The sequence below is a fragment of the Sinohyriopsis cumingii genome, chromosome 18, assembly GCF_028554795.1.
Source record: "Sinohyriopsis cumingii isolate HCF-2022 chromosome 18, ASM2855479v2, whole genome shotgun sequence".
Lineage (NCBI taxonomy): Eukaryota > Metazoa > Mollusca > Bivalvia > Unionida > Unionidae > Sinohyriopsis > Sinohyriopsis cumingii.
Genome location: NC_142978.1, coordinates 69,663,188 through 69,690,998, shown reverse-complemented (window position 1 = coordinate 69,690,998; position 27,811 = coordinate 69,663,188). Strand labels below are relative to the sequence as shown.

At 37.4% G+C, this 27,811-nt stretch overlaps 2 protein-coding genes across 2 annotated transcripts; one reads left to right on the top strand and one right to left on the bottom strand.

The window, feature by feature from the left end:
• Positions 1–220: 220 nt before the first annotated feature.
• On the top strand, positions 221–11,858 carry LOC149776918 (uncharacterized). Its single transcript, XM_089941629.1, has 2 exons — positions 221–271; positions 8,448–11,858. Exon 2 carries the CDS (start codon positions 8,628–8,630, stop codon positions 10,557–10,559), a length of 1,932 nt encoding a protein of 643 aa, XP_089797755.1. The 5' UTR covers positions 221–271; positions 8,448–8,627; the 3' UTR covers positions 10,560–11,858.
• Positions 11,859–14,190: 2,332 nt separating this feature from the next.
• Positions 14,191–23,242, bottom strand: LOC149776917 (uncharacterized). Its single transcript, XM_089941628.1, has 3 exons — positions 23,113–23,242; positions 22,323–22,428; positions 14,191–20,660 (listed from the first exon to the last, which is right to left on the bottom strand). The coding sequence occupies exon 3, from the start codon at positions 20,572–20,574 to the stop codon at positions 18,586–18,588; it is 1,989 nt and encodes a 662-aa protein (XP_089797754.1). The 5' UTR covers positions 20,575–20,660; positions 22,323–22,428; positions 23,113–23,242; the 3' UTR covers positions 14,191–18,585.
• Positions 23,243–27,811: the final 4,569 nt, after the last annotated feature.

Sequence of the window (27,811 nt, the reverse complement as noted above, 5' to 3'; positions counted from 1 at the left end):
TATAATGATTTTCATTGAAATTTGTTGGCTGAATAGTTAACGATGCTGTTAGTGACATACCTTAATACCTCGCCTTATAATGATTTATACATTTTCGTGTTTTCTACGCATTTTCAGACCATACATTTGTCACTGGTTTTAATCAGTAAGGTTTCATGTTCCTCCATACCGCTGGTGTTTATTTAAGGCATAAAAATGAGACCATCTATCAGTTGTTTCACCCAGTTAGTGTCACAGACAGGTGTTTACCCGGAACACTGGAATACGTGTGGTAAGATATCTGAGTTGACTTACGTGCCGATAGTAAGCTATGTCTGTATTGCTGTCTTATCATCATCCTTACCATCACAACCGTTGAAGTTTTTTTCTTCTAGTTTCTTAGATCAGACATTTTTCCAATTAATAGATTCTTCAGGACCTTTCAGACTAATCTTGCTGTTTGGATGAATGATTCTTTCTGTACATGATAAAATAATATACATTGTATGTCTTGCTTTGGCGTTATTGCTTGCGTCTTCTGGCTATTCTATAGTTACTGGGGGCTATCGCTTTTTGTGCTCATACAACACGCGGGATGGTCTCTAAGTCTGACTTGTCTAAGCATTGTTTTTAGCAAGCACCAATGTGTTTCGTCACTTTTTGGTTTCTTGAGCGTGACGCAAGTCTCTTTGCACTGTTGTATATGTGATGTAAGCCATATTTCTCTCCTTGTGTGTACAAACATGTCAAAACTTTTAACAAGGCAGAAAAAGTGGTTGAAAAAAATAACAACAAACATTATTATTATTACTCATTTATATCATTCATGGCCGAACATCCATGCATGGGATGAATGAAAATGCGCGCAACTTCATGCTCACACGATTGTACTTTGATTCATCCTGCAATAGTAATAGCTCAATCCAATATGAACGTTCTTGACCCAGTGTAATGCCGAATTGCCGTTGTAAATGTCCATAGCGATCGATAAGTTTCGTCTGGAAATTATGTGAAAACAATTAATGCGCAGATCACTCGAAAATCACGATTGAATCAACTTTGTTTTAACAATATTACGAATAAATTGTAAAATGTAAAATTAGTTTTTAAATGTATCTTCAAATGCGCTGACATGACCCGTGTGACTTTTACTATAGACAGGTAAAATGTAGTTTATTCGTATCAGTTCTATGATACGTATCAGTTCTATGTTTACAGTGTACACTCGCTGTACTTGCTGTTGTTGCACACTGTGTACAATATTACTTTCTGCTGAATAAAACCCCATTCGTTTTTTTTTTAAATCTAAGCCTATCACGACTTTTCGCGAATAGAGAACATTCCTCTAGCTATACAAATTATGGGTCTCTTGTGAACAATCGCACCTAAAGCTAACCTTCTACAAAATGCACTTGTGTGCTTCATTTAAACCAGAAGTAAACTGCAATTTATACATGACGTGAACCTGGATGTGTACTTCTGACTTGAAGTATTCTTGTTGTTCCCAAATCAATTATGTGGATTGAATACAATGGATCACTGACTGCACAACGGAAGTTTCCAATTGGACGGTATAGAACATAATACTATTTTGACCCTTAGTAAATACGATATATATATATTTTTTTTTAAATATTGCCTATTTAAATTACTTTATAAAAATAAGAAATGTGGTATATATAAAATCTACATTCACTACTTTGGGTCAAGGTCAATTAATGGTTGCTCTTTTGCATTGTTGTTATAGGGAGAACGACTATGATAAAAACGATGATAATAACAATAATGGTCATAATCATTATTGCCTAATTACTTGTTCGAGCTGGGTTCATTATTATTAGTATTATCATTATTATTATTATTAGTAGTAGTAGTAGTAGTTGTTATTATTATTATTATTGCTGCTGCTGCTGCCACTGTTATAGCACTAAAACACTGTAAGATATGAATGTCAGACACCTACGTCTGAGAGAAGTTTTACTTTTGGCTTAACGGCACGTTCAACACATTGTTGATTACGTCATGCTATGAAATATAAGCTTAGTGTCTTTCTGATAATCTTTATCAGATTATTTAATATTGATTTCACAGCATAAAGCCTCTGTCATCGTTTCGAATTGATACAATTGATTTACTTTTTAACTTATTCATGTAAATGTATGTATGAGTGTACTCTGTGCGGCTAATACCTATGTATGTGCAATAATATATATATATATATATATATATATATATATATATATATATATATATATATATATATATATATATATATACCTTTTTGTTTGGTGGTATTAGTTTTTGTACTAAACATGTTAATATTCTTAAAAGGCATCTGCATAAATCAGATCATTAAGTCAAACTGAGCTTATACATAATGAAACTGTTGAATTTCTTTTACTGATAATCCTGTCAGATATAATTATATATCTTTGAACAATACATACTAATCTTGATTGTTACTATGCACTGTATCAGTTCTTTTCAATGAATCTCTGCGCATTATTATGAAAATTCTATTAAAATTATGATAATTGATGAATTAAAATTGTTTTCTAGTTAAGATGTGTATTAGATGTGATTGCAGTATCCTTTTTGATTTGTTTTATTCATGGCATATCAAGTAACGAAGTATTAATTGTGTTTCTTTGAAGGAGAACTATTCCAATATATATTTCAATATTTATTATTTATGATGTGAGGTAATTTCAAGTTATTTTTTTAAATATGTAAGACAAAGCAAGGATAATATATTAAATTTTATTATGACTTTTAGAAAAAGCGACGCATAGCGATCACGTGCTAGTTTCTTGAGTATATCATGTTCCTGATAATCAAAGAACACATATTGTAAACGCAGCCATCAATTTTACTTTAAGTCCTTTGTGCGAACGATTTCAGAACGGTTAGCACCAACTCGTTTCGACTCCCTGCCGACCTAATTATGTCCACAACAGAAGTTAGACAGAAACTCTACCTTTTTAGTATTGTATTAGGCTGCGATATCTCGATACATTTAGTATGTGCCAGCCATAAATCTTGATATGCACCAAGCGACCATTAAAATATCCCCCCCCCCACGTTATATGTGTCCCCAAAACGTGTTTTCCCTTTTCATTATTATTTGATATTAATATTGCATTAAGGTTGCCTCTTATGTATACTTCCTTTTCTTCATATATGTAATGTGTGTCTCCTGCATTAGTATTTTATTGTATTATTTCGTTTCACCATGAAATTTATTTATTTTATCTTTATTCATCCCGCTTGTATGTAGTGTTGCCATTCTGAGGTTTTATTGGTATGTAATGTTGCCATTCTGAGGTGTTATTCCTCCAATGGTACGCAATTAAAAAAATGGTATAATATCTTTCTTTGTTTATTATTTTGTCTAGAATATATTTATTTTGACCATGACTGGACATCTATGTATCGTTTTTGCCTTCGTCATCAGTCATTAGCGTCATATCGTCTATTTCGTTTTCATTTTTTTCTAGTCGTTCCATGTTCAACTATTTGTCAGTTCCGTTTCTGTTCCACATTTATTTATTTGTATGTCATTTTCCATGTTAGTTCGTATGTCTGCTTCCATATCCCGGTCAGTTCATTTGTATGTTTCGCAGCTTGTTCTATATTTCCTATGTTCATTTTTTCTTTGTCATGTATTGCTGTATAGTTTTTTGTTTGATTGTGAATCATCGTGATAGAAGTTTTATTTCCCCAGGTCGGATGTGTTTCCCCTGTGCATAGTCAGTCATTCCTCCGATGAGTTATTTTTTTTCATCTCTTTCTTTTGAAAGGCACAGAGGTGACAAATTTGTCCTCAGTGCTTTCCCCGTTTTCCTCGTAGTCCGCCTTGTCTTACCTGGAGCAATATTTTGGCTTTATATGCCGAGCTGGAGATTGTACTTTCCTCTTCGGAATTCCTTATAAGATATATTACTTAATTTTCAAAAAGGTTTTTGCTCTTCTTGCACTGTCCCTTTAATTGCTTTCTTTGTTCTTTTGGGTTGGATTGGTTGAAGGTTCAATTCCATCTCTGCTGAAATTCTCCCACTGTATTTTCTTTGGTGGGGATGTAGTGTCAACACTACTTTGTCTATCGTCAGGGATTTGAGTCTGAGTAATCTGACATGTTGGCACTGTATTGTATGTTTCTGCTGTTCTGTTTTCACCCCTTTCTACCTCATCTTCCCCATCTACATTTACTTGGTTATTTTCTACATTTGTTTCTGTTCTATCAGCATTGGTGTTCCTAGTCCAGGGTACTATGGAGTCGGGGTAGTCTTTGGGTATATGTCCTATATCCTAACATCGAGCACATCTTCGGTCCCATTCACTTCCCCCATACCAAGTTTTCAGCAAAAAGCCCATGATATAGACAAAAGTCGATATTTTGCTAGCATTTTTTATAGTGGGAATCCCTATATTGTTACCTGGCATAGTTGTGTTACCTTAACTTTGAAGTTTCTGTCTGCCTTTAGTTTCAATTCATCTGTTGAATCTTGGTGGGGTGGCCAGAGACTGAATGTCTGTTGTTTTTGTCACTATCTCTCTTCTTATTGCTGGGACATCCTGTACTACTACTTTTCCCACTAATGTCCATTGTTTGCTTAGCAACTTTGGGGTAATTTCTCATTGGCTGGAGGGGCCAGATGGGTTCATGGAAGAATTGAGTTATTCTCACTCATTACATCGGTTAGGTCAGGTGGGTTCTTTTACGATGTGGGATATTTGTAAAGAGTCACGTAGCTAGTAGTAGCAAAGTACGTTTTCAACTCTTATGCTTGTATTCCAGTTCGTGGAGAGGGACACTTTTGGTCAGTCTTATTTATTATGTTCTTGTTGTAACATCAGTCTGAAGATGTATTTGATGTTGTGTTTGGATATTTTGTGAAAGGAAACATCTGTTTGGGTTATTCTTTGGAACTACAATGTGCTCATTGGACAAAAATATTATTCTGCTGGCAGACCAGTAGATACAAGGATCTGAAATTCATTTGGAACATCAATTATTCTAGACATGAATATAAGTTATTTTAGGATTACTTTGAATTCAATTCAGAATTCTGTTAGTTCCTCTTACCCTTTCATTTTATAAATTTGATAATTTAAGTAATTGTTAATTTTTTCAAGACTCGTTAGTTTTGCTTCTTCTGTTACTTAGTTTATGACCATAGAGTCGTAACAATATAGCAACATGATTTTGCATGAAACAGTTGACAATATTTAGACTATTAAAAAGAGCTAGAATATATGGAGATAGGCGAAGATAACGCTTTCTATTGAGAACAACATCTGTTACAGACCACAAGTGAAGAAATAGTAAAAGACGTCAGAGATACAGCTATGATGTCAAGATGGCCAGAGCAAGAACAACGCTTAATGTTCAGTTTTGCTCGTCAAGTGGCTACACGAATCATGCAATTGATAAGAAAACACTATTGTGATTGTCAAATTGATCATCCTAGGCAGAAACAACACGCCAAATATACGATGATGAGTCAATGAGAAATGTTTCAGAACACCTTAGGCCATTCCTGGTCCTGAAATTAGAGGTCTGACGTCAACCCTCTTCATTGCTACTGATCAATTGCCTTGTATACGAGGGTTTTCATATCGACTTGAAAACTCATTTTGTTACCACTGATCTAGCAAACAAATATAATCCATTTGTCCACAGTTCAAACATAGTATCTTTAATTTTTCAACGTTGACCGCATATTCTTATGGGTCACCTAGACCTATTTTTAATTGTATTTTTGGAAACATTATGTAGACTTTGTACACAAAATTCTAAAATGTTATAGCTAGAAAAAGTTACAAAAGCGTGACTTTGTGGAATGTGGATCAGTCAGTTCTAGATAACTGGGCAACAATTTGACTTGTAGTGTAGTCTTGGCGTTTCATATAACTTTTGTGATGCTTGGGGACTCCAACCAGTCTTCACCTACTAGTCAACGTCCGGGCACGCATATGGAGCAGTACAGGCAGTGACGAATGCCTAGCTCCTTTTCCTACTAGTCCCTTTAACCAAATTCAGGAGGTTCGTGCTCGCACTTAGCCAGGGTGTCGTCAGGTGTGTGACACCATTCCCACCTAACGATTAATTGAATAGCACGCATTATTTGTATTAAAGTGTCGAATGGCGGCAATTGCGTGCCTACCACCGGAAGATAAATTGAAAAGTTACTTTGTTGGCAACAAATCGCCCTCCATGACCGTATGGTTGCACAAAACGCAAATGAAAGAACGAACGAACGAAGGAACAAAGGTTTTGTCATTTATCGTCGTCTAGACAAAACAGACGAAAATGTGCAGTAGTATTAGTAAGTTGACCTACGTCATGAATAGGGTAAGGCACCAGCTCATTAACAGAAAAATGAAACGAAAACCACCATTTTCTTCTAAACCAATATTTTCCTGTAAACAGCCCAAGACTTTGATGAACACGTTCTTTCAAGGAGATGGAAAAGAAACGGTGTAGGACAGGAACCAAACTTGATACTACTCTATCATTGTCAATATATAATGCCTTTGTCTGTACGTCTATGCCTTTGTCTTCCACTACAACTAAATCTTAAAACCTTCACCAGTGTTATAATCTGTTTGTGGGTGAGTTTCGTGTGTTTATAAGCACTACTACCCTTGTGTATCATAAATCGGCGTGAAAATAAAGGATTGCTTCTTTTAGGTGCGCGTGATATCTCTTGACTTTTATTATGTTTCCTCTGTGTACTGTAGTTAGGGACGTTTAAAGTATATGAAACGGTGCGTTCGCCCAATCTTGTCATTCACGTCGATCGTGTAGAGATGAATTTTGCAGAGTGGGAAAATTGAGGGAAACTATCAATTCAAGTTAGAGAGTAAAGCACCTCTCTCCTGGGTTGAGTATAGGAGATAAGATATTACCTCCACCCACCCAAGACACATGAAGAGGGAGACGACCTGTTTTAAAACGGCTATGGAGTTCGTAAAAGACGTCCTAGACCAGGGGTGTCAAACACGCAGCCCGCGGGCCGCATGCTGCCCGCAAGGGCATATTGTGCGGCCCGCGACGCATTTTAGGATTTTCAAAAATTTGACTATTCATTTATTTCTTTTTCTCTCGCCGCCTTTTGAACTTTAACGTTAGTGCCATTTTAACCATAAGAAACTCTTACTTACTTATTTATTCGTAGTCTTTCTATTAATTGTCGTCCTTAATGCGGACTTCCGGTTCCGGTTTTTTAGTAAAGTGATCGAGTTGATGTTGAATTATAAAGTTGATTTTGCTGCATTTTTATAAACATAAAAGCCCGTATAAATGTCTTCTGTTTCGAAAAAAGAAAACTCGCGGACGAAAAGAGAGTTTTTCAAGTCAAATGGGAGGATTTATATTTTGTCAATGAGGTCAGCGATAAAATTCAATGACTCGTTTGTCAACAAACGATAGCTGTTCCGAAGGAGTATAACGTGCGTCGGCACTACGAAACAATGCACCGTGAGAAATATGACGCTTACGCGGGCAAAATTAGAGAGGATAAAGTTATGCAACTTAAATCAGCATTATGCAAACAAAGAAGTTTCTTTACCAAGGTTAGTCAGTGCAACGAAGATTCAGTAAGAGCAAGTTTCGCTATAAGACTGTAGAGTAGGGATCTCAAACACGCGGCCCGCCAAGCCGTATCCTGTGGCCCGCAAAACGATTGGCGTCACAAGGTGTCATGAGAGATCACAAAGGTGGTGCGGCCCTTGGGCCACTGAAAATCCCCTCATGCGGCCCTCAGGGTGGTTTGAGTTTGAGACCCCTGTCCTAGACAATGAAGCAATAATGACAAGAGATGTAAACGGAGCGCCAGAAGAGGGAGAGAGATTTTCAACTTCTCGACCAAACGTGGATGAGGGTACAGGAAATGGAGCGGACCAGGGGCAGCATCAAATACAGTCGATAGATGATCATAAGGAGATGGAGGCTAACCAGCCTAGGTTTCAGCGCATGGTCTTCACGAAAACAGTTTGGAGTGGAGATGGATGTACTCCAAGATGTGCTGTATATCGAGCCAGACCAGGCTGTATATCGAGCCAGACGAGTAAGGAGCTGCGGCCACTAATGAAGAGTGAAGGTTGAAATAAAAAAACGACCTTTTTCAGGTTTGTAAGTAAGTATAATATATTTAAGCACACCTACCGTATTTGTCGGTATTAAGCGCAGGTTTTTAATCACTACATGCGGCGTGTTGGATGGTACATATGTAGAGCTGTATAGTAATAAAAGAATCAGGTGTTTGATAGTACTAAAATGTGGGTGCTGAATCATAATCAAATAGTGGGTGTGGATGGAACTCAAAGAGTGGGGCGGTGGACAGTACTGAAAGGTGGTTGCTGCACAGTAATCATAAGTGCGTGCTTAAGGTCTACGTTTATGTAAAAGCTAGTAAAATACAAAGGTACGTGTCTTTAACAGCTATTCAATTTTGATTTTGCAGGTAAAAAAGAAGTTTCGATTCGATACGTTAGTCAGCAGGCGGAGTGAAGATTGGTTCAACACCAGAACGTCATGGTATTGTGAATGTCAGAAAAACTAATGGATGTAGTTGCACTTAATTTGTATAGCATTTCAGCATATTGTTTCTAGAAGGAATTTGAACAATTTAATTAATATAAATATGAATAAAAAAATGAATGACACGAAATACATTTCATCAAGAAAATTTTTCTTTCTGATAATATCTATGTGTGTTCTAAGTGTGTGTATTCATGTGCATGTAATGTCACATAGAAAAGACCCCGTGATTATGTTGCCACTCAGTGACACCAAGAAGTCATGCAGACTACCAGTTTTCAATCCTTGGCACCAGTCTGTGTTGAAATATCTGGGAAAGACTCCTGCAAGTAAATGCTCCGAAACACCATCTTTAATTTACATCGACAGAGAAGGTGTGCTGCAGTGCAATACCACGGCCTTAACTACATGGTATAACTCCAGTCATGAAGATCTGAACTGTTCCTATCAAATAATCGAACGTCAAAATGGAGACATATCTTTCAAATATGGTAGCAGCACTAAGTTTGATCTTCCAAAATTCATACCGGAGAGATTTTTTCGTGTTACATGCAGAAACAGAAAAAAGGTCATTTATGACTATTTACATACCAATATGCGATACCAAAAGAACACAACAACTGCTGTGAGCGATGAAACGGATGACAAATTTAGTATCTTCGTTTTCGGAATAGATTCAATTTCTCGTTCACAATTCTTAAGAAAACTCCCCAAAACGTATAACTTTCTGATGTATAATTTAAGTGCTTATGATTTTAGTGGTTATATGAAAGTCGGCCTCAACACATTTCCTAATCTGATCCCACTTTTAACTGGAAACAGTGAAGACGAACTACGTATCGATAATAGAAAAGTACATCTGGACTCACTGCCTTATCTTTGGAAAGAGGCCGCCATGCTGAACTACATCACAATGTACGCAGAGGATCGACCACAATATTCAACGTTCAACTGTAATCGAATGGGATTCAGACAGCCACCAACAGACTACTACTTTAGACCCTTTATCCTTGCTGCTGAGAGATTCACACCAGTCCTTGTAAACAATGTAAAGCCAGGATATTGCTTTGGTAATATGGAAAAGTACAAACTGCAGCTGAATTATTTCAGGGATTTTCTTGACGAATATAAAAGAAAATTGAGATTTTGCTTCTCGTGGTTAAACATGCTGACACACGATGCTTTTAATGGAATAGAAAAAGCTGACAAAACATTTGCAGATCTATTTAAATGGTTGCAGGAAGAAGGGCATTTGGAAAAAGCTGTATTAATTGTTGTAAGTGACCATGGATTTCGTTTGGGTGGTTTCAGCACAACTACTCTGGGTAGACTCGAGAACTCTATGCCATTTCTTTCTATATATCTCCCTGAACACCTGAAAGAAAAGTATCCCGATCTGCATACAAACTTACAAAGCAATTCAAAGAAGTTAACAAGTGCGTTTGATCTACATCAAACAATTCAAGATATAATTTACAGAAGGTATAATGGTACACGCCGAGAGGATCTTGGAGGTCGAGAAGCAGTAAGTCTTTTCTCAAGTGTACCTAGCACGAGAAATTGCAAAGAGGCAGGAATACCAGAAAACTTCTGTTTATGCCAATCAACGGTTCCAGTCCCCAAATCGTTACCATTGATTGTAAATATGTCACATTTTATCGTCGATAGTATTAACAAAATACTTCTCAATAACGATGATCAAGACAAATGTGTACGTCTTACACTCAAAGAGATTCAAGATGCAACTATATCCAAATCTTATAATGAAGACATGTTCAACGAGTCAAATGAGTCATGGCAAACATATATAGAAAATACAAATGCTAACTATACAATCCTTGTGAAAACCTTACCTGGGGAAGGAGTTTTTGAAGGCATGGTCGACTACTTAGATATGAAAATGAAGCTGATAGGGGGAATATCTCGTCTTGACATATACAGCTCTCAGTCGCAATGTACTGCGGATTCTAGGATAAAACAATTTTGTTACTGCAAGAAGAAAATGACAAAAGGAAAGAAAAATATGAAAGGATAAAATGTTTAAGAACTTTTGATTGCAAATCTCGATTTGTCTTGTTCTTAGTGGTAATAGTAGTATTTGTAGTAGTAGTAGTAATAGTAGTGCAAGTATCAATAATATTTACAGAAGCAGTTTGGCTGTGAAGTAATGATATTAACACAGTGTCTGGAGGAGGAGAAGAGCTCATTAACAATGCAAGTATAACATTTTCTTTTTAGTTCTCATTTAATACACGAACAGCGGCAAAATTTATTTTAACTTCATTTGAATTTGTGTTTGTTTAAGTAGTCTTATGATGTTGGATAACAGGCTCACAAATGAAAAAGTATCACATTCAGGACATCGGTATTCTAAGTTTCCGCAGTGAACATAGTAGTATCCTTAGCAGTGAATGGTTTTGCAGTTGTGCTATTACTTATTCAATTAACTGGGACTGAGAATTGTGGCACAATATTTGATGTTGTTTAAAATAACTTCTTTCAATGCGTGTCCGCAACACTCAAAACTATTTCTTGTAAAGCTCACACTAAGCTCCTCCTGCTGTGGTTACAAATCATTTCACTCCCTTCATACAAGAGCAACTTTATTTCACGGAACGTTTGTACCACTTTGATGTAAATCACTCATCTGAAAATCATATGAATCTCTTTTAGATAAATGGAAAGGGATGAGCAAGGTTTTAATTGCTTTCGTAATGACGGCATCCTTCTTTAGTGGTGATTCGTCCCCCTTAATCTTCTGTTGTCAGTTAACGTTTGTTATTTTTAGATTTTTCTCTTAATTCGTCTTATCTTGGAATCCGATGTGTCGGAGACCATCGTAGCATCAACGACGTTCATACTGGTACTTAACTTTTGTAATCTGAAATGAAATAAAGGTCCTTTAAAAGACAAGGTCTGAAAACCGCTTGATAAATTTGCACCATATTTAGCAGAGATGCTTTAATGATGAAGTCAAATATTGCTAATTGCAAATATTCTTGTCATTACAAAACATGTCTTTCAAAATATGTTGTTCGTCGTACTGTCTGAGATATTTCAACCTTGCATACCAATTCATTTGATTTTACAGGCAGCTGTTAGGCTGATCGATCTCAGGCTAACTTGAACACCATCACGTTCCATGTGATCCACAATTTCTGTAGGGCTTACAGCCGTTCCGCTAGAACAGAGTTTTATCCTTGAAGTTATAAAACATATAAACCTTGGGCTTCTAAAATTTCAGGGAAAGTTGCAAAACAGCATCTTACATATGAAAATTTATTGCAAAGGCAAGTATATTACATTGTAATAGTGATCCATTTACTTCTGGATTTTTAAATTTTGAATTATTTCAGTGTTTTATGTAAACACTATTTCGTAATACCTGTATCATTTATTTATTCCTATAACAGTTCATTGGTGGTGTCATTTCTTAATGAGATAGTGTTTTACTTTTGCAAATCAAGTAGTAAATATGTGAGAGCTCTGGAGAAATTAATATTTTAAAACCAATATATACGAAACACTAAAACATAACATCTACAGTTTCTAATGCATTAGTGCAACAAACCAGTTTAATGTCGCAAATATAAGACAGCACTAAAAACGAATCATTATTCAATCGCTGAACAAAAGATCGAAGGCGGCGGTGTCCTGAAACAATAAGCCTCGTCAAAGAACTATAATAGTAGAGCGAGGACAATCATTTAAAATATATACTCAAATAGTGCAGCAAAGATGCAGATTCCCATGTTACTTGAAATTATTTTAACATTGGTAATAGGCACGCCAGCTTTGCAAGTAACGGGGTCAAACATTTCAGTACAAACAAGTGATCAGTTAAGTATTTGATGTCAGCAAATATACACATTTGCATGTAGCTAAATCTGCAGTTCAGCTTGTGGATGTAGTAATCTGTATACGGTCAATCTACAATGATTATAGAAATAATTGGATAGAAGAGTCCATTCAAAATGCAAAGTTTTCTTTAAAATAACATATTGTGACTCGGTGAATGATGTAGCTATGACAACGTTTGACAAATCTTAAATAATTTACGTTTTGGAAACGACAGAAGAAGCGTTCTAAATTGCAAAGAAAAAAGTACCTCTTGTAGACATAATGGTGTAAAAACGTATAGGACGAGGACATCTCCCAAAAATAAGCAAAAACACACACAACAAACAGACAAAGAAACAAAGCAATATTTTAACGAATGTTATAAAAATATCATCGGAGATGAGGTTCACCCTCTTTTTTATTGTCTTCTGTGTCTGTACTTGATGGCACTAGATCGTTGTGGACCTGTTGTACGGGGCTTAAATGTATTAAGTATTGACGAGAAAATTTATTTTCTTCATTGATCTGGATCAAATATATCAACTAATGAACAGTGGATATCTTGATCAATGTCTAAATCTCCATCATTAGTACTTTCATGTTTGGTGAAGTTAAACGACCTTTGGGTCATGTAAATTTATGGAACTCTAACCATCTACAGAATTGTGAGGATTTAAAAGCCAGTAATCTGTACAGGCATTTATTACTATATAAAAAAAATGCTTGCTAGCTAATATTCGATTTTCTTCATGAAGACTTTGCTTCATACTGTCTTCATTGTCATTACACACCGCTCCGGTGGTCTAGTGGTTAGAGCGTCCGTCTCGGATGCGGTACGTCGTGGGTTCGATCCCCGGCCGAGTCATATCAAAGACTTACAAAAATGGCACTAACAACTGCCTTGCGTGGCGCTCAGCATTAAGAGGTTAGTGTTAGGACTGGTTGACCTGGTGTCATGATAATGTGACCGGGTAGGACATCATGCTACATGACTGTGGCATTATGCCCCAATGCTAGACATCACTATAAACTGCCACACTGCAGACATGACTGAAAAATTGTTAAAGCCACCTTAAAAATCCAAATCACACACACACACACACACACACACATTTCCATTGCAAGCATATATAAAGAATCATCATTACTAGTGTGAATATCAGCATAAAAGATGAAAATAGAAATGCCTGTAACGTATTATCTTCGTGCACAAGTAATGCTATGGAACATTTGCATGGCGCGATATTTTATATGCATTAGAGGTGCTAGTAACTAGTTTTAATTTTAAATAATTGAAAAAGAGACAGCAACGACAATACCCGGATAAACCCAACCTGACATAGCTAAACAATTTACATGATTTTGTATAGTTGACTGATGTATCTACTATGCATCGCGCATATATTTGCCGATAATAAAATACCTAACACTATTATCGACAGTAATTTTAAAGATATCAAGGATTAGACAGAACGTGATAGCAACAAATTTCCAGGTATTGTAGAGAATGAAACAGAAAGATGTATCGAAAATTCACATCTGCAACAGCAACAAAGAAAAACACTATATGAGAACAGAAAACAATGATTCCAGCTGCTCTGGTTTTATTTACTCAGGTTTGCAAGTCTTATCTATCGATATACGTACCTTGCAAACTGAAATTGAATGAGTAGACAAACAAGGGCAGACGATAATATTTAACTACAATGTTATTAAAAGCACAACGGAAGCTATTAAGACATCTTACGAACTGAAAATATCAGATTTGCGTTATAAGATGACAACAAGTAAAGACGTTGCATTCATTTATTGTGAAAAACAATTAATGTTGACGGTGGGCAATCTACAACAGATTCAAAATAATATGTTGATTTTGAACTGATCAACAAAATTGAAATCTTAATGTTGACGCCACACAATATTTTATTACACATGTCCGGACATGTGCGTGCACCCATTCGACGTGTAATTAAGGAGTAAGCTGTGCGTACAATAACCGGTCGTACATGGTCGAATGGCCGAACACGACCTAAATATAACATCAGTCAAGTCAGTCAGCTGTCAGTCAGTTATTCCAAGTCAGAGTCTTCAACTAAGAGAACAGCAAACATGATGTATTAGTAAAATAGTCAGTGATGGAAATGATGGTTCCTTATTCAAGCTCTGAAAGCAATCAAGGATTTAGTCCTTAGTATTTCTTCAGGGTGGAGCTGAAAGATTCAAGCGAAAAGAACGCCGCTATTATTAATATGGGAGAAGAGCGCAAACGACGGTATTTGGTGAAGCATCCGCAAAGAAGACACCGGGACAGGGATGACTAATGTAGATACAATGGAGGAAGCAAACGCAGACCCGATTGTCACCTAGTATTCCTGCCATGGAAACACATACTTCAAAAGCATCACCTCCAAGAGCAACACTACCTCCAACTTCAATTTCTGAAGCTGAGGAACGAAACACAGAAAGACCAATAGACAACAACAAGAACAAAACGTAAAAGTGGCACAAGAGGCTACCAAAGAGCAGGATGCAGAAACAACGAAAAACATACACAGTCAGCAGCAGCAATAACAACAATATAAGCAGCAACAACAACGATGACTACAGCACATCCTGGAAATAAACCCAAGCAATCTCTGACAGAACAAGCGGATTGACAGTGGGGATAAAGAAAGGATATCAGAAACTTCAAAGAAAGCTTGTCTGTTTGAGCAGTGGGCGATGGGACCATTAATGGAGGAAAGAATTCCGGCTCAAAAACACACAGAAGACGTCAGGAATATCATTAACGCCGACAGGAAACTACAAAACAAGTCCGGACAAGAGAGATAAAACCAACGTTCTTCATGCAGCGGGCAAAATCAGTTCACTGGGGGGAAATATTTAAAGTGTCCAGTACCCCTAGTGACTCTGATTACGAACGAGCTGATTGAAGTCATAAGATTCTGGGCCCAGTCTACCCCGTACTATTAAGTTTTATTTTAAAAATCAAATTTCCTCTTTACATTTAGGGGTTTCGCTTTGGCTTGAAAACCCAGTTCAATAAAACTAAAAAAAATATTCAACCATGATCTAAAAGCCCAATGGTCAAAAAGACGACTCGAATTATATCTTATTTAGAACACAAAAATTAAATGGGACACTTAGACACGGTTTTCTTATGTATTGTTTATCGGTAAATGTATGTATACAAGATTCTAAATCACACTAAATAGGAAAAATTACAACTGGTTGCCGTGATCCTTATATGTGGCGTACACACAAATGGTAGTAGGGTGCAGCCCGACATAGATAACTAGTCAGACTTTGACTGATATTAATTCAATGGCATTTCATAAAGTATTCGCTGATGCTTGCGGTCTCTGAGCTGTGGCTCCTTTCCTACTCGACTCACAACTTAATGCGTCAAATCTTTTTCTGCCATACAGCTATTCAACCGTGCAAACGCGTGTTTGCACGTAAAGTAAGGGTTAAATCTAAAAAAAATGAGTGTTTGCCCAATTCCCTCTCAGGGTACACGACGCAAATACAAGATTAGACAGTCAGTCAAAGTCAGACTTGCGGTGAATCTAGCAAGCAGTGCACAACAGCAATGGAGAGTAACACATCAATAGGAAACACGGTATCCTTTTATGCTGCCTGCTAGTGCTGTAATGTAGCACATGCACTACGGGCCCTCAAAGCCCTATACTTGGATTCAGCCACCAGATTGAGCATAAAGACAATTAACAAAAGAACTGCACTACTGTTGGTACGTGATACTAAAATTGATGAAAACGACGGAAACGAATGACAGAGACGCCTGAAACGGCCAGTACGCGGAAAAATCAAGCAAAGATCGAAGAGGAGGAAATAGAAACGACTTCGGGCATATGACCACTCATCCACATTCCAAGATGACCCATCTCTAAATGCCTAGACTAAATCACCATCCCAGCGATTTGACAAGGACATCCCCACCACCACCATAACACTGCGGCAGACAATCACGACGGACAATGATACACAAACTGACGATTCAGAAGCCAACATCGAACGAGACCCTGACTGCGCCTGGGAATCTTGCTACCAACAAATCGAAGAGAACTAGACAAACAGCTGCTTTTAGACACGGAAGATAAGCAGAAGGCAGGCCATTTGGAAACTGCTTTTAAATATGTAGCCTGGAAGATCGTTAAAGTCACAGACAGTAAAATCATAACGTCAATTCGTAGTCCTTGTTATGAGTCGCTATTATAGTAACGCTTACCAAAATCATTCGATGGAAAGTCTAATTGAAAAACATGAGTTAGACCACTTTCCGGAGGTTATGTTCGAAGAGTCACAGTATCAGCGGACTGTGTAGACGATGTGTACAAATCTAGTCTTCCGCCATTTAAATCAGCCCATTTTAGGGCTACTATCAGATTGCCAGAGTTCAATTTCGGGGCATTATATTTCGAGAATAATGCATGGTATGAAAATTCATAAATGGCTAGCGCGATCCTAATTACAATATGTGGCGTACACATAATAGGCTGTAGAGTAAAGCTCGAAAATATACAACTGTCCAGTATTTGACGGATAGTAAATCTATGGCGTTACAGAAAGTTTCCGCTGTTGCTCGGAGACTCTAGCCGGCTTTCTCCTCCTTTTCGGTGTCCAGACATGTCAATTAATAAGGATGCGTTGCAAGGAATAAGAACAGTCGATGGGCTCCTCCCTTCCGACGAAATATTAGTGTGCAGTGCACAAAATCCAATCTCCAAGATTCATGCTCGCAGTCGGTAGGGATGTAAAGTGATGTTTTTTGTTTCCCATTCGATGAATAATACAGTAGTAAGCGTATGCCTACACTAACCGGTCCTACGAGGCCGAATGATCGTATACAACCGTAATTCATGTACAAGTTAAGACGTTTTTAATCTCTCGGACCCAAAATCTGCTGACCGCTTCAAATATGCTACTGATCTATTTATTTAATTAAAAAAAACAGGTATCGGTATCCATGAAAATGTGTCAGTAACTTAAATCAGGTGACAGTGGGAGCAATAGAACATGATGCCAGACAGCTTAACGAGTAAACGGTGTCATGCATTACCCTGTTGACGCCCCTCCACTGTAAGTTACAAAATAGAAGATATTCTAAAACAAAAACAAACAAATTACAAGATATAAAACTGTTAAATTATCAAGCCTCTTCGTTGAGGGAAGATATTTATATTGCATACATGATGAAGACGTATTTTATGTTAAGAAGACGAGCACACGATTGCAATATATTGACACGATGAATTAAATACGATGAAAAATTTAGTTTTGATATCGATACATCAACATGGTGACATGGTGGCACAACATCCCAAGTATATGAATCTATCTTTGTGTCAAGATAACCATTTCTCACGTTGCATGCTTAAGTTGTTGTTGTTGAGTTTAATTATAGTAGCGTTCGCACAATTGTGCATGTTCCACTTTTTTCTGACTGCAACGCAGCCTGCTAGTTGTTCCTGGGGAAGGGGATGGTGCCATCTCCCCCAGGCTTTTATGGATTCAAGGAACCCTGATAGTTTTGGCCTCAATCTGTGGGTCCATAAAGGTCCCTACAGTTGAATGGTTGGCTGTCATTAGTGGGAAGGAGAGCTCGGGAACGGTCCTGCTTGCTTTACATCACTGGTTTCTTGTTGCATTTGCGGTTTTTTTTTTGTTTGTTTTTTCGAGATTTTTTTTCTTTTTCTTTTTTTCTTTTTTTTTTCTTTTACAAAATGTTCTAAAAGGAGGGGGATGTTCTATGCTGTTTATAGAGGTTCTTAGTACATATCATGTATGAAGAGAGATTTTCAAGGTTATTATGGGATTACTAGTCGAGGTGTTTAGGGTGTGTTTCTTACGTTATGTTATTTATAAGTTTTTAGATATTACCTCTTTAAGTTATTTATTAATTGATGTTTTTAGAGATTGAATGTTATTTATACTTTATTTAGCAAGAGACCGGAGTCCTAGCCGATTACACGGTTCGTTAAGGACATCTAGGACAGGAATCCTAGCTGATTACTCGGTTCGTTAAGGACATCTAGGATATCCGATTTTGCGGTTTCCTTAGTTTTTTTTATAGGTGCTTCGTAAGTGAATTATTTATTAATACTTTTATAAAATTGAATGATATGTTATGGTTTTTTATGTGGTGGCTTCTAAATTTATTTAGCTAGTTACTGGGTCTTTTGGTTTTGTGGGGATAGTAATTATATTTTGTTCCTAAGTCCTGCTGAGTCTATGAATTGATTTATATTTTTATATGCTGATTGTTTATTTATATTAGAGTCCATAAGTAACTCTGGGTATGTGTGTGGTGATCCAATCTCTTTTTGGTTTTTGATAAATATTTTCCGAACGGGTTGATATTTTGGGCATATATTGAATACGTGGTGTAGATCTTCGGTGGTGTGGCAGTTAAAGCAGTTAATGGTTGCTGGTTTGGGTCCTATAAACCTTCCAAAACTGCTTGCTAGTTTAGTTTTTCCAGTTATTATCCTGTTTATGGTTTTCTGTTCTAAATAGGTACCCTTTGGTAGCTGTATGTTCCTATCTACGTTTTTTTGGGTTTCATGGTGATCTTTACCTTTTGTGGAGGAGTTCCAAAAATCTTGCCATGTTTGGTCTATGTATGTTTGTGCGAAGGTTATTGCTTCTGTAGAGCTATAGTTAAGCTTGATAGAGTTTTGATCTCCTAGTTTGGTTTTTGCAACTTTGTCTGCTGTTTCGTTTCCAGAGATTCCAATGTGCGACGGTATCCACATGAGCTCGACTAATTGATGTGCTGTGGTGATATCGTCGATTAATTGGCATGCTCTGTCGAGGAATTGTTCCCTAGAGTGTGTATTGCGATTTTGGATCGATTTGATAACGCTTAGGGAATCGCTTATAATGACTGCTTTAGGTATTTGGTTGTCTTTGATCCATTGTAATGATTCAAGAATAGCCCAGAATTCAGTGGTGTAAATGGAGCAATAGTCAGGTAATCTGGATCCCGTTTGTATATTGAATTCAGAGATGACTATTGCTGCTGCTGTTCTTGGTGGGTTGTTTGTTTTTGATCCATCAGTATATATTTTAACATAGTCCGGGTATTTTTGGTTGATTTCGTTTACCAGTACAGGTTTTAGTAAGTTTTCTTGTCCTTCTTTATTGCCTAATTTGGTAGCTTCAGTGTTAATTATGGTGGTTTTTGTAACCATGGTGATTTGTTCTGGTCTGTATTGTTTGTTACCTGTTTTTTTTAGTAGAGGTATCTTTTCTCTTAGTTCAAGGATTACTTTGCCACTTGGTGTGATAGGTATGATTTTGGGTTTGAAGACAACTTTACACTTATTTATAGCTATTTTGGTGGGATGGTTGTCTGGGTAAGTATCTAATCGAATGTAGTATCGGAGGAGCAGTTCTTGCCTACGTAATTTTAAGGGTAGTTCTCCTGTTAGTGTTTGTAGTTCTTCTAATGATGTTGAAGGGAGTGTTCCTGTGCATAATAGCAAGGCTTTTCTCTGGATAGTGTCAAGTTTTTGTAGTACAGGCTGCTTAGCCGAGTTATATGCTTGGCAACCGTAATCCAGTTTTGATCTAATTAGGCTTTTATATATCGTGAGGAGGGTTTCCTGGTTGGATCCCCAGTCAGTCCCTGTGATGTTCCTGAGTAAATCGAGATCTTTGTTACAATTCTGGGTGAGTTGTTCAATGTGCTGTTTCCATGTGAAGTGGTTGTCAAAGAACATTCCTAGGAATTTTACTACTGTTACGTATTTGATTAATTGATTTTGTATATAGAAGTTTGGATGGACTAGGTTGTTATTTCGTTTGGGGGTGAATATGATTGCCACAGTTTTTTCATGAGATATTTTGAAACCCCATTTGTCCGCCCATCTCCCTATGTTGTCTAGGCTCTGCTGGATTTCTTTAACCACTGTGTTATTGGCAGGATTTCCATTCCTCCATATGCCACTATCATCTGCAAATTGTGACAAGTTTATTTTTGTGGAGGCTACATTGAGGTCAAGGTCGTTTACCATTAGGTTAAATAGTAACGGACTTATTACACTGCCTTGCGGTGTTCCATTTTCAAGTGAAAATTCTTCCGAATGGGTGTCGCCTATTCTTGTGGTAATTTTCCAGCCTGTGAGGAAATCGCCAATCCAGTTGAACAAGCGTCCAGTTATTCCAAATTGGTTTAATTTGGCCATTAGTCCATTGGTCCATACTAGGTCGAACGCTTTTTACGTGATCAAAATTCTGACGATAGGTGAAACAGTCGTGCCATACAAACAACCTACGAACGAAAAACAGCGATTATTAGAATGCGTTGAATAATTAAGGCTGTATATAATATCGCCAGGTAATAAAGGTTAGTCTAAGCGGGTACCGTCGGTCAATTTCATGTTTTATATAGGAATTGAGCTTTAACTTACCACTCCAGGTTAATGTTCGAATATCTAACAAGAAGTGAACAAAGTGAAAAGAATATCGGACAAACTAAACAATTTGTGTAAATCATCATGGATTTATAATCAATAAATTAATCACACTATATTTTTTCATTATGGTTTATCGCACACATATCCAATCTTATGGCAGTATTAAGCCGAGATATTGCTATTCCTTTCTACGGGCGAAACCCCCGTAAAAGGATGGGCACTCGGATGATGACGTCTCTGGAAAGCAGTTTCATCAACTGTTTATCTACACTAACATGTCAACATGAGACAAATTACTGATCGCAATGTGTTTACATGGTTATTTTGACACAATGAGAAATTGAAATATTTGGGATGTTGTGGCAGTGCTAGTTTCCGATTTCAGTTGCGCCTGAGACGTGCCCTAAATTACTATCAAAAAAAAACCAACAACTATTAATAGCATATCACTAACATAGAAGATTTATTCTCGTTGTACTTTTCCCTTGCTGTGTTGTTTATTATTTATATTTGAGAGTAGAGTATTTCGGGCCTTCCCAACTTTAAAGTTTTTGTTAAAAGGTTGTTTGCTGATATTTGAGTTTAGATCTAGACTTATTTTACAAATTTAGAATGTTCTGGAGACGAACTTGTGACAAACATTCTGGCCATTTGTTAAGCACTACTGTATTCAATGACCTGAAACAGTCAGTAGACCAGTCCCATCTGGATCTATTTAAGTTTACCGACGACAGCTGAATATGGAAAGCGAACAACCATCAAGTGAAGCTGGTGGGGAGGGGGGGGGGGCGAAATACAGTCAGGACTTAATTGGATTTGTTGATGGACCGATGGATGGGGCTTTAGGGTAGCTCATCGGGACAAGAAACAATATGACTACTCTCTACAACAAAAGAAAAGGCAAATGCCGTAGGGAACCTACCAAAAACTGTATCTTTACAGCGCCGAAATAAAATTTGAAGAAAAAGAAAAAAACAAGCTAAATTCCTGGTGACGACATTTGATTAACAAATAGCCCAGCGAGTAAAATGCTGTGGACGGGACCTAAACTCCCCGAGGAACCTAAAGGGAACCGATTGGCGTGGGGTGGCAAGGGGTGGACCAGTCTACTCTTCTCACATTATTTAGGATGTATGCCTTGACGCATTCTAGTTTAATAAAGAAAGTAGACCGAATTCAATAACATGCTCTAGCTATGTGCACCGATACACTCAAAAGCACGACTTAGGAAGGAGAAAAGAGGGATGACTACTATATGACAGTGTTGGTAGTGGTATTGTTGATTGTTTTTGTGTTAGGTTGTGGTGGTTGTGATGCTGATGGTAGTTCTTACGGTGATTTGATGATGAAGATGATTCTGGTGGTGGTGGTGGCGGTGGTGGTGAAGATGGCCATGGTGGTGGTTACCAAGAAAATGACAGAGATCAGAACAATATACAACTCTCAAGTTAAAGAAAAAATTAACGACAACACAACAATACTGTTAATATCAAAGACAACAATAGCGGTAACATTACCCAATATTATCTGAGACGGGTAGAAAAAGCCTCAGCGTGTAGTTTCTCATATTCATGGCACTGTTCTTGCCGAATAAGACAGACGAGGCCGAAACCTCGAGCATACCTGTATAAAGCATAAAATGTAAATGAGTATACGCATACATAGGAACATTCGTAAATAAATAACCAATGATTTACAACCAGCTGAAACCATCCCAACACCCCCTAAAAATAAACCGTGTTAAGTCCCTCGCAATCTAATCGTACATTTGTAAATTCATGCGATATTGTCAAGTCTTCTACTTTTATTTGCCCTGCCTGCGTAGGTGTGTAATCGAATATCTCAAGCTTACATCATTATCTACCATAAGCACGTATACACGGTAATCAATTGTACTCTCTGCCACTCAGCTAACCAATCTACTTGCCTATCCCACATTCCTACATTCCCCCATAACTATTAAAACTGCCTACTTTCTTCATCCGTCTGCGTGCCCCTTCAGATTAAAAATAAAGAAAAAATCAAACCTTCCAATGTAGTGTTATCAATATTTCAGTCAAAATTAGTTTGCCACAGTTTGTAGCTTTGCAAATACTCAACTGTTCCTTCCATTAATAATAATAATAATAATAACAATAATAATAATAAATAATAATAACATCACGGAAAGATAGATATTAAGTGACATATCTCATTATACTTGGAGAATCTCATAATCACATGCTATCGGTATACATGTAGGCTGAACACACATGCAGTCCTGTCTGTAAATCATGTGGAGAGAGAGACAGAGAGAGAGTTACTTACTTTGAAGTAAGACCTCTTGAACATGACAAATGCTTATTTATATCACAATAGGCTTTGTACTTGGAATAATTATGTTCTATCTTCCATTCTATATTCTAGGTGTAAAGCGTTACTAGGACTCCAAATATTTTGAACAACATTCTGTCCACAGTAGTAGTGAATAGGGGCACATTAGCGACAATGGGAATTAGCATTACAGACCCCCCCCCGGGTCAGATTAGCGACAATGGAAATTTAACATGGCGAAAAATCGTGGGTCAGATTAGCGACAAGGGAAATTAACATGGGAATAAATCGTGGGTCACTCTAGCGACAAGGGGAATTTAACATGGAACTATAGTGTGGGTCTGTCAAGCGACAAGGGAAATTAACATGGGGAGAATAGAGTTTGGGTCTGTCTAGGGACAAGGGGAATTGAACATGGGGAATAGAGTTTGGGCTTGTCTAGGGACAAGGGGAATGGAACAGGGGACTATAGTGTGGGTCTGTCTAGGGACAATGGGAATTTAACATGGGGAATAGATCGTGGGACTGTCTAGGGACAATGGGAAATTTAACATGGGGAATAGATCGTGGGACTGTCTAGGGACAATGGGAAATTTAACATTACGGAAACCCCTGGGGGATATAGCCTCAAGGGAATTTAACATATGGAAATTGAACATGGTGGATCTGTATAGCGTCAAGGGGAATTGAACATGGTGGGACTATCTAGGGACAATGATGGTAGAGGGTCAAACACAACAGAGACAGAAACATACATACACTAGTACAAGCGTGGGATTTATATATAAAGCATTACCAAGACCTGAAATCTTGCTGGGGTGTTCAAAAATTTGCATAACTGTAATGATGCTATAAATAGCTATAATCAAGGAAATGCTCAACGACAAAATGGATGTGACTAAAAGTAACGTTAAAATGACGAAATTGTCCCAGAATTGAAAGGAAAATAAACATATCCCCGAAAATTAAGTTACAATGGTTTAGACTAAAATGGATAAAATTAGTAACTACTTACAATATCAACTTCTGTGACGATCGTGGATAAATATTTATGTATCTATAATCAACTGAAATTCCTAGGAAATCCCACTATCTATTTATAGCTCCAACTTGTGGGTTTTTCCTTTGGAAAATCCCACTATCTTTTTATAGCCTCAGCTTGAGTGACGTTCCTGTTTATGAATTCTAGTATATATGTATAGCTACAAAATGTGGAAATCCCCAAGTCGATATTTATAGTCTCAAAATTTCCAGCGTCAGTGACGTCACTGTACTGAACACTAGGGGCTAAATGGCAACAGTGTTGCAAGTGGCTGACCTGAATACTCGCTACTGTAGGTAGGTAGGTATAGTGTATCTGATAGAGATAAAGTGAGTTTTATAGGGACAAACAGAGACCAATACACACACACAACATAAGCGCGCAGACACACTCACACACACACACACACGCACACACACACACACACACACACACACACACACACAGAGAGGGAAGAGGAAAAAACAAACCCCAAATATACTATCCACACTCGGGAGGAAGAACAAAAAAACAACCAAATATACGATCTACACAACGTACGCGAACACACACACACACACACACACACACACATACACAGAGGGAAGAGGAAAACACAAACCCCAAATATACTATCAACACAGAGGGGAGATAATACAAACCCCAAATAAACTATCCACACAAACGTACGCGAACGCATACAAACCCTAAATATACTATCCACACAAGGTCGCTAACGCATACAAACCCCAAATATACTATCCACACTCGGGAGGAAGAAAAAAAACAACCAAATATACGATCTACACAACGTACGCTAACACACACACACACACACACCACACACACACACACACACACACACACACACACACACACACGCACGCACACCACAGAGGGAAGAAGAATAAAACCATTATACACTATCCACACGGAGTGAAGAAATAACCCTTTATATATACTATCAACAGAGAGTGAAGAAAATAACCCATTATATTCCATCAACACAGAGTGAAGAAGATAAAGTTTTTTGAAAGCACCTAAGCCCTCACCTGCAATGACCAACTCTGCCAAACACTTACACCCCACCCCACCCCCACTCCCAACACTACAAAACCCATTTAACCCGTTATTTTATGGCATCAGTGTGTGCTTTAGGAAACATCAAGACACAAAAATGATGAATGAATAGACTGACTATTGTTTACGGACTTGCATGCCTAAAGAGCGTGCGTGAAGGAAAACATCCTTCCATTTCAATTCTAACTAAAACATGATCCAGAGGGATAGAGAGAGGTGAAAGAGAACAATTTCATAAAGTGTGAGTAAAAACAAAACACGCCATCCTTATTATACAATGTCAAGACCAAGAGACACTTACGTTTTCTTTCTGGTCTATTCTCTTTTAGAAGGTAGTATGAAATTTCACATCAGGGCCAACGCATCGGCTCACATTGTCAATTTTTCCATTTCCATGTCTTTACTGGCACAAGTTCTTCATCATCTTCAATTTCTTCTTCTTCTTCTTCTGAATCCCTCTTCTCTGTTTCGTCTTGTTTTTTGTTTCTTCTCTTTTCTCGTAGGGCATTCTGAATTCCAGTGTCCTTTCCTCTGACAACGATATTAGGTATCTTGACTTTTGTCTCTCTTTCTTAGACGAAGCAGGTATTTTGGAGACAAATACCCATTTACCTTTGCAGATATAGCAAACTTCATTAGCACACACTTTCGTATGACTCTCATCAAATCAACAACCAAAAGAGTAAGTTTTGTTGCCACTTTCGCCTGTGAATTATGCTTTCGTATGACTTTTAGCAAATATTTGACCAGCAGGTCGATCTGTGCTGACTCTTCCATCTTCGTGATCGTTTGAGAGCGGAATGAATACTCTGACGCTAAGACACTCTCCTTATATACAGGGACCTGCTGCGTATGAAACCTAGTCAAATGTAATTTTGCAATAAGATGAAACGATTTCATTGAGGAAGTAAAAGGCAATGATGTACCGTATCGCCTTACACAAAACCTGAAGTGTTAGCTCAGATCCGTGTCAGCAATATCGAAGACGACATAACTGAGCTTTCATCAATGCTCTCCAATTATGCCACAAAACCACGAGTCCTGATTCACGCCAAAAGAAATTTCGTTCGGTCCATAAAAAATAGTATCACATCTGAGAAACGCAAAAACGAACTTCCAGAAAACTGAGAACGACGGCTTACACCTACAACGTAAATGTATGAGTTCAAGTAGTGCGTAAAACTTAGTCAAATTAAATTTTTATAGTCAAGACGAAACGATCTCTTTTCGAACAAGAAAGCAGACACCAAGCGACAATGGCAATCCGTGTCACACAACACTTTTCAAAATGTATATTATCAGAGGTTTGTTCTAGCGATCTGCACGGTTAAATTAAATGTTGATATATTTTGCAATAAGACGGACACAATTTCCATGGGATCGCCCATGGTACGATTGTTCGTGCATTAGTTTAATTTTTAAAAATATTTTTTATGTAAATCGCCTATAGGATAGACCCAGTAAAGTATGGCCATTCTCGTCACTGTGTGAATAGCTACTCAAGTCAATTCGAAGTGAACGCGGTAAGAAAATAAGTATAGCCAATGAAATGGCTTACAACGGGTGATGCATTGTTTTGTTCTAGGACTGTGTGGCATAATAATCCCTATGTTCTTGCGTTGTTACCATTACAGTGCAGACAGACTGAAATGTGAACTTACAAGCCCTCTTTGTCTGTGTTGTACCATTTCTTCTTACCACATCAAAATACTGAGCGTCACAGTATTGGTTCGCGTTTTCAAGCTGACCATTTTTTTTATATCTCACTTAAACATTTTAACATAAACACTCACACTCACATCGGTAGAGTCAGAACAGATGTGTTACAGTATTGAGGGGCATGTTATCTTTTTTTTTCAAACTAATAAATTTGGGGTTTGTATGAAGTAAAGAACCGAAAGTACAGTGAAACTCAAGGATGATGACCCAATCTGTCTGTCTATTGATGCGTGTATTTGCTTAAGAAGAAATATGACCTCTAAAACACAAAGAGATACGGCAAGCATGATTAGAATGAACATAACGATGTTTTCCTTCACGCCCGTGTAATTTAGAGCTTCAATCCTCTTTGAAGACAAACTTGGTCTCCTTTTGTAGGTCTTGAAATAATAAAAAACCTGAAAAAATCTTATTCACTTTGTATAGATAATTTCATCAACAGACTAAACAACATAAATACCGTTACAACACTAGAAAGCCTTAAATCTTCTATCAAAAAGAAATGCATCAAAAAATTAAAGATTAACGATAACTAACCAATGAAACCGAATTTAACAAAGGCAGTGACATGTGAAGAAATGGCTCTCACTTTGGAAAGGTAGGCGAATGTACTCTGTCATGCACCATCAACTTGAAAAACAATTATAAACAGAGAGAAACCTGAATTCAAAATTCAGTTGTTTTTTCTTCAAAATTGTTTCGTTTCTTTTTTCTTTTTTGGAACAAATCTAAGCACTAATATAGAGTGGAAAAGGGAAAATGCACATACAAGCTTTGATATTTCTGAAAAAATGAGGGGATATTCCTAACGTTCATAACCACCTATATATGCTTGGACTTGTCTGTGACTTATCCACAAAACAAGATGTACAT